The 14,332-nt window shown below is 37.2% G+C and overlaps 1 protein-coding gene across 4 annotated transcripts in view; it reads right to left on the bottom strand.

Moving 5' to 3' along the window:
• Positions 1 to 261: 261 nt before the first annotated feature.
• Positions 262 to 14,332, bottom strand: part of dab2ipb (DAB2 interacting protein b) — a 115,728-nt gene continuing 101,657 nt past the window's right edge. Inside the window, exons 11-16 of one of the 4 annotated variants that reach the window (XM_067405548.1) lie at positions 11,734 to 11,912; positions 9,687 to 10,572; positions 8,194 to 8,316; positions 6,334 to 6,536; positions 5,751 to 5,838; positions 262 to 2,874 (exon numbers count right to left, since the gene is read on the bottom strand). In XM_067405548.1, the coding sequence (XP_067261649.1) occupies positions 2,707 to 2,874; positions 5,751 to 5,838; positions 6,334 to 6,536; positions 8,194 to 8,316; positions 9,687 to 10,572; positions 11,734 to 11,912 (1,647 nt within the window). In that variant the 3' untranslated portion in view covers positions 262 to 2,706. The remainder of the gene's footprint in view (positions 2,875 to 5,750; positions 5,839 to 6,333; positions 6,537 to 8,193; positions 8,317 to 9,686; positions 10,573 to 11,733; positions 11,913 to 14,332) is intronic. The other 3 variants (XM_067405549.1, XM_067405551.1, XM_067405550.1) reach the window with 3 other exon arrangements.

Here is a 14,332-nt window from a genome sequence, read left to right as displayed (position 1 = left end):
CATTATAAATATCTTTGCTGTCATTTTTGATCAAAAAAATCTTTTTTTTTATCTGAAAAAAGTATCATCCCACCCCAAAAAAGCCTCTTCCTGACCCAATAGTTACCATTGGCCTACATAATTTACTTGTAATACTGCCCATAAAATGTCAAATCATCAGCAGGAAACAAAAACCACATTTGATTGCTTGTCAACTGAATAATGAAGACAACAAAGCAGGCATATGAAATAACTAAATAAAACTTTAATTATTCTAGTTGCAAATGTACATAAATTGCACAGCCACAATTGTATAGTTCTTAACATGGACAAATTTCTCTGTACATTATTGTTCTTGTCATTGTCCTAAAACAAAGCAAGAGTCCAGCCAATACTTTACTTTAAACATACTTACAAAAATCTTTTCTACAAGGATTATAAAACATACAACATATTTTAGGTATTCATTTATAGATTTTATATCTTTTCTCTTTATATATCATTTATTTCACATAGCTACTATTTCACATTGACTGCTTGAAAAAAAAAAAAAGCGTAGTTTTACTTGCAAAAGTTTTCTAAACTTCGAGAACTGAAATGAAGCCAGATAAAGACATATCTGATGAAAAAGAACAGAGACGACAGCAAAAATCTTTAATTTAATACTGTTCTAAACTACAATTTTTTTGACTCGCTAGTAGCTTCTCATGTGGATGAAAATAGACATAATGACTCTGCAAAACCTCAGACCTCATTAAAAACAGAACATGAAAAAAACAAAGTTGACAGCTGTGTCTGTGAGAGAAAACGTGAAAAATAAATATTGGTTCCCTTTTGTGCAACAACACGATCCTCAAGCCGAGTTTAAGGTTGATCAAATGAATTTTAAATGACCCTAGATACTGATCTGCCTTATTTAGACAGTCCTGAAGCATTTAGTACATGCAAAACTACTTTATCGGGGCATCAAAAGAGCATGTGATTGGTTGAGGTATCAACACAGTCCAAATTATTAGTCTCATGACATTTACACTCCATGTGCACGTTTGTTTGAATGGAAGGATTTAGCGTTTGGCTACCATGGTACGAACGATAATGCTACAAATAAAACTCAATGACAAATCAGAGCTTCCCTGGTTTAATAATAATAATAATAATAATAATGAGCACCTTGAGTTTGCTACATGTTCATGGAGTGAAGTAAACCCAGGTGGACATGACAAAGGGAAAAAGTGCATAGTCTTCAAAGCCTTTGAGAAGCTGGGGCGACAGATGCGGTTTGTGCTTGCTCAATCTAATCTCACATTCCAGACACAAATCAGCCAATGTAACAACGTCATTCGCTCTAAAGTTACCTTTAACGTTGCTTTATTTATATATATATATAATATTAACTTATTCACATAATACTCCATCACAGAGCCCATATACAGAGAGAATAAAAATAACATCTCTATCTTACATGTCCCATGACAAGTTGTCTTTTAATATGTATCTGTATATCTCTGCAACAAAATCGAGACGTGTCCTGTGTCTCAGTTCCTCAAAAACCAACAAGTTAAAGGAAAACAGCAGCTCCATGCTGCACCTCAGTGCCGAACATGATAAATGCAAAAAAGTCCTCCTCACATACATTATTAAATACAAAAATATACAAACTCTAAATGCTGAAATGAAAAGTGTGCAGCAATTTGGAGCGATGAGGCAACACATAAAAAACACACATGTACAAAAGAATTAAAAAAGAAAAACCCATGAAGAGAAAATAAACTCGAAGCAAAACTCTCCCAAACAATGTAGGAAGAAAATATGAGATAAACAAGACAGTTTTCAAAACTTCAAACTAAAATCGGTCTATTGTAGTGTCTAAAACATTCGCTCTGCTCCATCTGAGCAGTTTGTGCTAATTCAAAATCTTGGCATATCTAAAAATGGACCCAAAGTGACATTTAGGATGTGTTTGGTACAGACTGAAACCTTTTTTTGTCTGTATTAAAAATAAAACAAAAGCAGAAAAAGAAGGCAGTCCGAAAAATGTGTGGATGGAGAATGTAAAATATATACTTTTTTTAATCTATGCACATTCTAATCTATCATAGATATTCATCTGAACTGTAAAAACAAATAAGAACTAAGGGATATTTCAGATGCAATATTTTAAGGCTTCTCATGATGGAGAGACAAAGTGCACTATGTAGGGAGAAACAGAAACAGGACAAGATCAAATAAGAGAGGATATGGAGGAGAGAGCTAAATTCTCCACAAAGAGTTGCTCGTTCTGTAGTTTCAGTCGTTTCTTAGTAAAGTACAGACCATTATAAAGAAATGTGACAAAATCTAGTTTCTTTTTTTTTTTTTAAAGGCTGTATGGAGAACACCTATTTTAAAGCATGAAAATGACTTTTTTGCAGACTAGAAGGTTCTAATATCTTTATAATGTCACCAAGTCAGCGGTATTGTTTTTCTCTTTTATATTTTACAGTTAGCTATTGTGAAACACGAATGAAAGTCTAGTGGTGTGTCCTAACATGAAGCACTTGAACAGTAGTCTCACCGGCAGATGTTTACAGCGGATCTTTCTCCACATTTCCGAACAATCGTTTCGCCAACCGTCAAAGGTCGGTGTTCAGTATCCTCACCTGCAGTATTTCTCTCAGTGTTCACTTACAGAATATCTGCACACTTGCTCATGTCCTCTCTCTTCATTCTGTCGGCAGGGGTTTTCGTTCAGCAGTTGGAGCTGTTGCGAAACTCCCCGTTTTCTGTGATCTGCAGCTTGGTGGGGTTGGTGGGAGAGATGCCGTTCCGCGTCTGCATGCTGTAGCGCTCTTTCAGCTGTGACAGGGCGCTCATTAGCCTCGCGTTAGCCGCGTCCAGAGATGCTATCCGCTTCTCCTGCGGAGACAGACAAAATCCTCTGAAAATACCAACACCAGCAATTTCAGCAGTTACAAAGAATCTTTATGAGAAATTGTTTGGATGCTTACAAGTAGAGAACGGAAGAAAATAAATATGCCCTGGTGAACAGTGAATCCAGCACAGAGAGAGGCGGATCAAGTGATTTTTCAGGTATATTTTGGAAGTCATCAGCTTTTAGGTTCTCATATTAAGTTCAGCTCTGCTGCCAATGGGTTAACTGTCACATTCATGTTTCTGATTTACAAGGATCTTTAAAGTGAGTGCATAATTATGCATATATTTATTGAACATGAGCATGCATAAGACATTGTGTTTAGTCAATCTCCAGCCAAGCAATGCCAACTGTTCTGAAAACTCAATATGAATAGCTGAGAAACCATGTTGTATGTTGATCATTTGTAGAATGAAAACATAAAAACTGCTTTTTGGGAAAAAGGATTAAAGATACTAAAATGTATATCTGAAAATGGGGTTTATTTAGTTTATGATTTGTATTACTGAGCAAAATTGATTGTACATCAGCGATAAAACGGTCTTGGATGATAATCGCAAATAACATCAAGACTGTGATGATCTGGCTCGTGTCTGTGACCAAATCACAGCTGCGATGTTATTTGTGGTGACACTCAACCTCAAGTGTTTAATTGCTTGTTTCTCTCTGAACACATGTACATGAAAGGAGAAGAAACAAACCATTTGGTTTCCTTGGAAAACATACATAAAATCCGTATTCCCTTGAATTTACTTGAATTTCACAGTATTAGGAAGTCTGTTTTGTTCAGATTTAAAAACAGGGCACACATCAGGAATACTGAGTTGGAGTATTATTTTAATCGGCAGATATTTCCACAGTTTAACTGAAGTATTTGTTTCTTTAGAAAAATACAGCATAGATTTAGGTTTTTATTGAACTGCAGGGGTTTTGTGAGATTGTGAAATTGAAATGCCAAATATACATTACCGTTCATATTTTTGGGGTCAGTAAGATTTTTTTTTACTTTTTCTCAGCAGGGATGCATTAAATTGATCAAAAGTGAAAAAGATTTATATTTAAAAATAAATGCTGTTCTTTTGAACTTTCTATTTATCAAAGTATCCTGACAAAAATATATCACAGTTTCCACAGACATATTAAAGGGATAGTGCACCCAAAAATGAAAAAATGAAAAAAGGGCATCCAAGACGTAGAGGACTTTTTTTCTTCAGTCGAACGCAAATTATGATTTTTAACTGCAATTGTTGCCGTCTGTCAGTCAAATAATAGCAGTGATTGGGAACTTGAACAATAAGAGTCGAAAAAACTTCCATAGACAAATCCAAATTAAACCCTGCGGCTCGTGATGGCACATTGATGTCCTAAGACATGAAACGATCGGTTTGTGCGAGAAACTGAACAGTATTTATATAATTTTTTACCTCTAATACACCACTATGTCCAACTTCGTTCAGCTTCCGGCTAGTGAGGTCTGATCGCGCTCTGACAACGGAAGTGATGTCTCGCGCTCATTGAAGTATATGGGCGAGACATCACTTCCGTCATCACAACGCGTTTTTTGACCTCACTAACAGGAAGCTGAACGAAGTTGGACATAGTGGTGTTTTAGAGGTAAAAAATTATATAAATACTGTTCGGTTTCTCACACAAACCGATCGTTTCGTGTCTTAGGACATTAATGTGCCGTCACGAGCCGCAGGTTTTAATTTTGATTTGTCTAAGCAAGTTTTATTTACTGTTATAGTTGAAGTTCCCATCTACTGCTGTTATTTGACTGACAGACGGCAGCGGTTGCAGTTAAAAATCATAATTTGCATTCGACTGAAGAAAAAAAGTCACCTACATCTTGGATGCCCTGGGGGTAAGCAGATAAACATCAAATTTTCATTTTTGGGTGAACTATCCCTTTAAGCAGCACAACAGTTTTCAACATTTTGATAATAATAAGAAATGTTACTTGAGCAGCAAATCAGTATATTAGAATGATCATGTGACACTGAAGACTTGAGTAATGGCTGCCTCAGCTTTGCCATCACAGGAATAAATGACATTTTAAAATATATTAAAATGGACAACAGTTATTTAAAATTGTAATAATATATCACAATATTACTGTTTTTACTTTATTTTTAATTAAATAAATGCAGCCTAGAAACTTCTTTCAAAAACATTAAAAGCCTTACAGACCCTAAACTGCTAATCATTCATTTCTTGGTTCAATAAAACGGTTTATTCAACTAATTATAAGAAATTAGTATCAAGTAAATTTTCAAGCAAATTTTACTGGCATTGGTATCAACTACTGACATTTTGGTGTGACAAAGATTTGTGAAATGTATTTAATTTGTTGAAAAGTTTACATTTTAAATCAGTTTACATTTTGTAAGCAATAAGGTACGACGCGAAGTGGAGTGCCTGCAACCCCTTCAGCCGTGACTTATACTTAGACGCAACTGACAAATGTTTTGACTAGCGCTGTCAGTCATGGGAAAACCCCTTAACTGTTAAAAGGACAAGATAATACATCAGACATTTAAACTGATTTTTTTATTATGAACATAGGACTGACCTGAAGCAATATGCTGAATCTGAATCCAGGTAATAAACTTGCTCACTCTGTCTTTTTCTCACAATACTCTTTTAAATAATACAGTAAGCTTCAATGAACAATATCAATTGAGAACATACAGTTTATGTTGCTAAGAGTGGTTGCTAAGGGTGTTGTGTAGTGATACACAGAACCGTTGGGTGAAGCGGTCATAGCCGTGTTTTATCGTGAATAAAACACAGCTATTGACCAATCAGAATCAAGGACAGGAGCTAGCATTTATGTCATTCATTGCTGGTATAGACATACCTGCGCATCAATGATCTTCTGTTTGGAGTCAACCACCGCCTGCATATCAGCATGATCCTTCTTCAGCTCTTCCTCCACAGACATCAACCTGCATCAACACAAAACAAACACACACTCAGTCAGTCCAGCCTTCATGCATCCTCACATTCTGTCTTTGATCTAGAGCTCAAGGCCATAAATAGCTGCCCCATAACATCAGTCTTGGTGGAAAGCAGCTCTCAGTAAATTCTGCCTTGAGGAAAGCTAAAAGCTCTCTGTCTTCTCAGATTGCCACTAATACACTGTCAGCTGAAAGCAAAATGACACTTAGCATCGGAGGCATGTGATGGACTTCTTTAAGGCAAAGTGCCCTCTCTGCTTGTTTAAAGTAAATTTGTGTTCTAGCTCAGTCAGTTAAGATTTCTTTTATGTGACTCAAGGACTAAATGAAAAATTTCCAAATTTTTCATTGTCAATTTCCAACAGTTTAACCCATTCAGGCCAATTTGTGGACCGGTTGTGAACTTGATATTGACAATGTAATCGGCCAGTCAGAGTGCTCTGGACGTTTTTGTCTACCTGTCCCCTGGTTACAAACTCCCACCTGCTTATGATGCCCTTCATCTGCAGATCTTTGTCTTCCTGTTGCCGTCTCAATCTCTCCTCTGACTCGTCCAGCCGGGCCTGATACTCCAGCAGCATCTTCTGCGCCTGTTCCTCCTGTCCCTTCAGCCGGGCCTCGTATTCCTCCAGCCTCTGCACCGACACACGCAGCCGCTCCTGCAGCATACTGATCTCCGCCTGGTACTGCAAGAGATGTATTTTTGTTGAACCTCATTATAAGCTGCAGTCAGCACTTAATGTTGAGCTACGAGTCATAAAAATAAAAACAATTGCCGTGAAATGTAATCGTACTCTATGTTTGGTGTGCCTTTTGTACAGTATTGTAAAAGTGGACTATTAGTAAGTTTTACAATAAGGTTCAATTTCTTAAAGGGATAGTTCACCCAAAAATGTATTTTTGTGTCACCCACAAGTTTTTCCAAACATGTATGATTTTTTTTTCTTCTGCTGAACACAAAAGAAGATATTTTGAAGAATATGGGTAACCCATTGACTTACCATTGACTAATGATGGACCCCATTGACTTTCATAGTGGAGTTAAAAAAAATAAAAAAAAAATACCATGGAAGTCAATGCCCATATCAACTGTTTGGTTACAAACGTTCTTCAAAATATCTTCTTTTGTCTTCAGCAGAAGAAAGAAATTCATACAGGTTTGGAACAACTTGAGAGTGAGTAAATGATGACAGAATTTTTATTTTTGGGTGAATTGTCCCTTTAACATTAGTTATTGAATTAGGTGTCATAAATTAACAACAAAATAATTTTTTTACAGCATCTTAATTAATAAATATACTTTTGTTCATTGTTAATTCATGTTCATTCATAATACATTAACTAATGTTAATTTATACAACTTGCGATGTTAAAAATGTATTAATATATGTAGAAATTAACATTAACTTGCATGTAGATTAATAAATGCTGTAGCGCAGCAACACGCTAATGACAAACTTTGTTGGAATCAATTATTAGTTTAGTCTCAATTATTATTAGTAAATTGACTATAAATAATTTGTGCGGCACAGTGTTGAGTTACCAGTGTTGTTATTGTTAACGAAACAATTAAAACTAGTTTTCAGCAATTGAAATAAAGCTATAAAAAATATATTAGATGAAAAATAAACTTAGAATATTAGAAATGTTGCCTTGGCAACTAACTAAAATAAAATAAATAAAAGTACTAAAATGACTAAAACTACAAAATATTTAAAAACAACTAAAACTAATCAATATGACAAAAGCACATAACATTACTAAAACTTAAACTAAAATTAAAATGAAAACTGAAAATATCAAAATAAAAGCTAATTAAAAATATTAATAAATACTATACTAGTAAAAAAATATAAAAATACTAAAATAACTGTGTTCCACACCAGTCACAGAGTGCAAGAATCAGAAAGAATGACAGATGGACAAGAATGATGACGGCAAGCAGGCTATTATGTCTCTTTCTCACTTTCACACATACTAAAGTCTGAGAGCACTCGTAGAAATTGATTCTAAGAACTGTGAAATTTCTTCACCACTAGCGGCACCAAACGGAATTTCAAACAATCCTACCACCTCTTCCCTATGCTGAAAGAATCACAGAGCTCCTGAGGTCAACCAACAGATGGTTTACTTAAGAGTTTCTTGGATAAACTTTTACCATACACATTTCACCCTTAAGTCAGCATTCAGAAACACCCAACTCAGAGCTGAATGTTGGATTGCTGACACTGAGAATCCTCTTGACTTAGTGAAATTAGTGTAGGATGATGATTCATTTCCTATCCAGAGTGTGTTTGCATGAGCTAAAATCTTCGCTGTTATGGTGTGTGGGTGGTCAGTTACCTTTTCAGCTTGTGTGTGCTCATCTCTGCAAAGCTCCGTCTCAGACTCCTGCTCTATATATGGCACATTCATCAACCAGGCAGCAGTACGGTCCAATGCACTAGGGTTCACTGGGGACGGGGCCTATGGGACATACACACAAACACACATACGCATGAATAAACTGAAGATGAAACATACACACTTACACTCGCACAAAGAAGTCATGCCAGGGGCGTCACATTCCCAACAGGCAACGTGGAAAAGCAGACATGATGACACTTAGCATGGCGTGCCGTGAGGTTGAATAAAAAGAACATGTATGACATACGAGCAAGATTATCTATAATAACATGCTGAGTTAGAATACGTTACAAAGAAGAGGTGGTGGCTATTTTTCTTAGATCATGATGACCCCCCACAACCTATAAATATATCCATATCACTCGAATGCATGTACTGTACCAATAAGAAAAAAAAGATCTGACACTACTTCGGTTTCATTGTGGGCTTTCAAACTGGCTTTTTACATCATTTTGTCAATGAGGTAAGAAAAATAATACTTCAGTCTGATGGAAGATGTTAATCTTTCTTCCAAGGTATAATGTAACTGATTCTATAATCAACCACAGTTTTCACAGGAAGTCCACAGATGTGACTTTCACAGTCAGAGAAAGAGCCTGGAGGTGCTCTGCAATGTAATAAATGTGTGCACACATGTGGTTTCCATAGACACGCTTCCATCAATCAATTCGAGCAATCAATCAAATCCCAAGAGAGAGAGAGAACAATGCATTGTGGATATGGGAAATGCCCTTCCTGTCCACTTCATTGTCAAATTGTTGGAGAAAAATGACTGCCAGGGGCAACAGTGAATGTCGAAAGGTTGATGATTGGTGGCAAGCTTTGCCCTTAGATTGTTATTAGAATCAATAACTCAGACCTGCTGCAAGATATATTACTAAGTAAAGTTTAGATAAATTATCCAATATATATAAAGACTAATGTTTTATGTATTTGAGGAACAGAGAAGAGTCTCTTAGTCTAGCATCTGTCATCGAATCATAGCCAGTAGGGTCTTAAATAGCCTGTGTGTAGCAATAACACGAGATTTTGGCCAAATTACAGAAAAGAAGTGATTGACCGCATAGCTATAGTAAACTTTATAACCTGTAAGTTGATGAAAACGTAATGCAATGCACTTACTGCCTCAGATGCGGCTGTTCTAATGACGGACAAAAATTCTCTGGTCAAAAGCCTTATAACTCCATCTGAAGCTTGATTTTGTGATATATAATATATTAATAATATAATGATACATGTAAGTGTGTGACTTTATATAAAGCAACAATATCAACTTTGACAAAATGGTGTTTAATTGTGTAAAAAATAGCTTTTTTTCAATTTCTTGAAGAGTAGCATTATTTGAGATATGAGGTTTAGCAGAAATGTGTAATCATTAGCATTTTTAACTCCACATACTACTCTTTATATGCTAGCAAACATGTACGCACTTGTTTATGTGGTCCACGATGCTTCGTTTCCGGACTGTCCCCTTTGGAAGAGGAGCTCTGCTGTCGAAGCCGTGCGCCACTTCCAGGCCAATCTGGTGATGATGACATCACAGTGTTATTAGGAGGCCGTGGGTAGGGGGTGGAGTTTAATAGGTTGGGTGGAGTTCGTCCTCTGGGTGCAGTCTGTGTGGGTGGTGGTGGCTGATCAATACGCCGTTGGGGACCACCGCTGCTCTGTCGTGGAACAATAGGCTGGTTTCCGTGCTGCGCGTCAGTTAGCGATAGTTGTCGTCTTGAGAAATCTCCCGAACGTCTCGCAAACTCGTCCCCCACCGAAGCTCCCTGGGTAAGAAAGGTGTGCTTGGTTCCTCCAAGACCCTCTTCGTTGTTGCTATGGGAACTGACGGAGCTATGACACTCTGACCCAGAATCCCCACTTGCATTCCCTCTAGCTGATACAGGCAACCCTGCTGCCATCTGGTACACTGGATTCTGAAAGGATAGCGGGGCCAAGAGCTGTGTAGGCCTGCCTGGGGCCCCTTCTGCTCCTGGAGTAGTTGGAGTCTGTCCTGGCCTGTGAAGAGTAGGGCCTCCGGCAATGTTGCCTTGGGGAGTCCGTGCATTCCAGGGAACCATGGCACCCTCACCTAAACCTTCTGAAGTTATCCCTGCCGGGATGGCAATAGGTTCTAAAGCTCTGGCCGCTTCTTGGAGGTCTACCATGGACAAGCTCTTGCCACCATTGGCCAGGCCCAGCTCCGGTTCATTGGCCTCAGAGTAGCTAGAACTGCGGGCAGGGGAGCCCTGGAGGCCAGAAGAGCGTGTGACGAAGAAGAGGTCTTTGTTTTCAGGGGTGGGGGAAGGGAGGCGAGTGAAGTCCACCGGGCTAGTAAAGCGAAGAGATGGAGACATGGACCAGAAAGAGAAAAATTAATAATTAAACATGCACAGTATATGGCCGTAAAAAGGCACACAAACAGCAATCATTTAAAAGAAGATCGAAAAAACATTTGCTCTGTTCTGAATCTTAGTGCCCTGCCTTAATGCTCCCTAAAGCAGCATCCTAGTTGAAATAGAACATTGTTCATGTTCCAATTCTTATTTATTGACATTACTCTGTACATTTTGCAAACTTCATCCATAGATTGGATTTTATACTGAGCTTACAGCAAGGCATTCTGAGATTGTATCTACAAAGGAAGCATGTGATGCTGTCCAAGATGGTATCTTAGAGGACAGCATAATCTTGCTGCCTACCTTTTGGAAGAGCATCACAATCACAAGACCCTCATAATATAGTAGCTAGTGTTTGAGAAACAGAAACCATAAATCTTTCTCAAACACGCATAAATGCCATACTAGACAGTTCCAGACAAGTACAAAATATCAGAGAGAATGCAAGGTTATTATGTGTCTCTTTCTATCTTTACTTCCACACAGACTGTTTATTGTCTGGATATCTGCAAAAAAAAAATAAAAATGCTAATTTATTTCATCATAATCTCCGTCCAGACACTAACCAACAAGCTCCACTCAATGCTTTCTCCTCACAGCCTCCATCTCTTTTGATCCCCCAGTATATTTATCTTCCCTTTCCCTGAATATGTGTGTACGTGCGCGCGCGCGTGTGTGTGTGTGTGTGTGTGTGTGTGTGTGTGTGTGTGAACTACAATAACAGGCCTCTCATTCTCTCTGGCTCTCATAAATGTCGGTGGGGAATTAGCAGCGAGCTAGACAGATAAAGATGAGCTGCTCAGTCTGCTGGATGAAGTGAGGACACACTCTTAAGAAAGCGACAGATAACGATGAGTACGTAAGCAATATGACAATGTAACTGCTCTTCAAATCATTACAATGTCATTGCCTGATATAACGCTGAGCTTGAAGATGATTAGTTGATACGTCAGAACACCTATTTATCATGACATCTACATTATGTTTTTTTTTTTTTTTTTTGCACAGCCATCTACAGTTATGTAAACACTTTATTCTGATTGGTTACAGGTTGTTAACGAATTTGATGCAGTGGATCTGATTCATGGCTTACCCTGGTAGGTCACTGTCGATGGCCATCTTTTGTAATCCAGTGGAGATGCTGCATCCAGGGGTTGGAGGGGAGGGCACACGATCAGAAGGAACGTTCATCTGTACGTTCGGTGGGTTTGTTAACGCTCCATGTACGTCCCTCAATATTCTGGGTAATGGGCCAAGCTTGGAGGCAGCACTCTAAGGACATGGATAAAAGATCCCATTGAAAATTAACAAATACCCCAAAGATCTATTATGTTTGTGCAGGACTCTCTATTAGCCTCATTGAGAAAGGAGGCAGGAGATAACAGAACATCAGTGACTGCACTGAAATGAGTTCCTGGAGCTGAACTGGTAAAGCATGCCGCTCACAATGCCAAGGTCATGGGTTTGATTCCTAGGGAACACAGTTACTGATAAAATGTACAGTATAGCTTGAATTTATCACAAGTTGCTCTGCAAGTTGCTCAAGTTGCTGGATAAAAAAGCATTATGCAGTGATTTAAATGTAAATGGTGCATCCATTACTCATACTCAACAATTAAAAATCAAACCTAATTAGCTCCCAAAGTGCTATAGAGACAGACCGATATAGCCATCAGGCAGAACAATCAACCAATATTTAGCCATAACTAATATCTGTTAGGCTGATTTATATAAGTCTTAACTGTAAAACTACCTGTTTTTAAGTATTTGAATTCACTCTTGAATTCTATTTATTCAAGAGTGAATTTTGAGTAACAAAAAGAGTAGAAAATGTGGATAAAACCCATTATAATACGTGATTCTGTCATTGGATGCAGCATGACACGACAAATCCCAACAGTAAACCAATGCCCCGTCCTATTTCTGACATATTTCAAGCACTCGTGCTACTTCTGAGACGTAGAGAAAAAAAAAAAAAAAAAAAAAGGATTTGCAACGGTCGCTTTGTTGAGTCAAGTGCAGCCTCAAGCCACGGTGTAATAGTTGTGTAAAATGCCATAATGTTTTGTACATCTCATAGTTACACTACTGTTCAAAAGTTTACAGTCAGCAAGATTTTTTTAATAAATGCATTTATTAAGAAAGGACGCATTAAATAGATCAAACATGACAGTAAAGATTTTGATTAGATGTCTATTTCAAATAAATGGTGCTTTCTATTTATAAGAGAATCCTGAAAATTATACCTTGGTTTCCACAAGAATATTGAGCAGCACAAATGTTTTCAACATTGATAATAATAAGTAATGGTTCTTGATCATCAAATCAGCATATTAGAATGATTTCTGAAGGATCATGTGACACTGAAGACTGGAGTAATGATGCGAAATATTCAGCTTTGCCATTAACGAGAATAAATAATATTTTAAAATAAATTCAAATAGAAAACAGTTCAGTTTTAAATCGTAATATTTCACAATATTACTGTTTCTACTGTTCATATTGTGTTTTTGATCAAATAAATGCAGCCTTGGTGAAACATTTAAAAATCTTACCTAACCCAAAATTTCAAATATTATTTAATTTTTTATCCTTATTTATATTATATTCTGTAGATGTATGTATTATGATATAACAAATTTATAAAGCACCAATTAAAATCAGTGAAAGTGAGCCTCTGCTTCATGTATTCATGTAATGAAAATGAAGTAAAACTTATGACAGGAGACTCTTTTTGCACGCAAACTTTTTACTTTCTGATCTTTTCCGAATGCATTTAATAATGGAACAGATTAGACCTAGATAAATTCAAATTTGAGTGATTTAAATTTTTGATAATTGGCTCATTCTGTGACATTCTGCTTGGCTGAATCCCTCAGGCCTTAAAATAATTTTCAGTAGTTTCATAATCAAAGCATGTTCATGGATGTATGGCTGAAAATGATAGTGACAAATCAATTAACAGTTCTCATGAACATGGAATCCAGCAGGCAACTGTATCTGACACTGTGGCCGCTATCAGTCCGTGGCAGCCTTAGGGACTAATGGGCTTACCATGTAGAACTCAAACACTGAGAGGTCATGAGCTTTCAGAGCATGTCCACTCAACGTCATCTGCATAATTCAACACAAAGTGCTGCTATGAGAATATCCAACATTTACAAATTTAATTAGTAATGTTTGCATAGTTGTAGTAGGCAGTCTGTGCAGCCACAGGTGAGTGGCTGCATATAAATGTGACTTTGCTTAAACACATTTTGCAAGACTGGAAGTTTTCTCTAAAATTGTGGAAAATCTGGGCAAATACAACAACTAGTTTATATTTAGTATTTGAGGAGGAGGAGGATTAGAAGATAATTTCTTTCAAAAATATGTATAAATTAAGTTATAAAGAAAAAAAAACAAAAAACACACACACATGGTTAACACATCTTATGAGGTCTGAACATTAAAAGCAACAAAATGACTGATTTTGAAAGCCTGACTGTTACAGCCTGAAGGCAATTGCTCACATCAGTCCACCTACTCAAAGAACACCGAAACTGGAGCACAACATTCTGTGGCGTCAAAGCACTGAACTGTTTCGTCACAACGCTATCCTGAGTTCACCTACCACTCATCAAAATAAATAAACTCTGTAAAAAAGAAACATCCCTTTTACAAATAAGTTTTACAGATCTTTATTGGGAAAG

This window comes from Chanodichthys erythropterus, chromosome 13, assembly GCF_024489055.1.
Source record: "Chanodichthys erythropterus isolate Z2021 chromosome 13, ASM2448905v1, whole genome shotgun sequence".
Taxonomy (NCBI): Eukaryota; Metazoa; Chordata; class Actinopteri; order Cypriniformes; family Xenocyprididae; genus Chanodichthys; species Chanodichthys erythropterus.
Note: the sequence above shows the minus strand (reverse complement) of the source record. Positions and strands in the feature narration are given on the sequence as shown.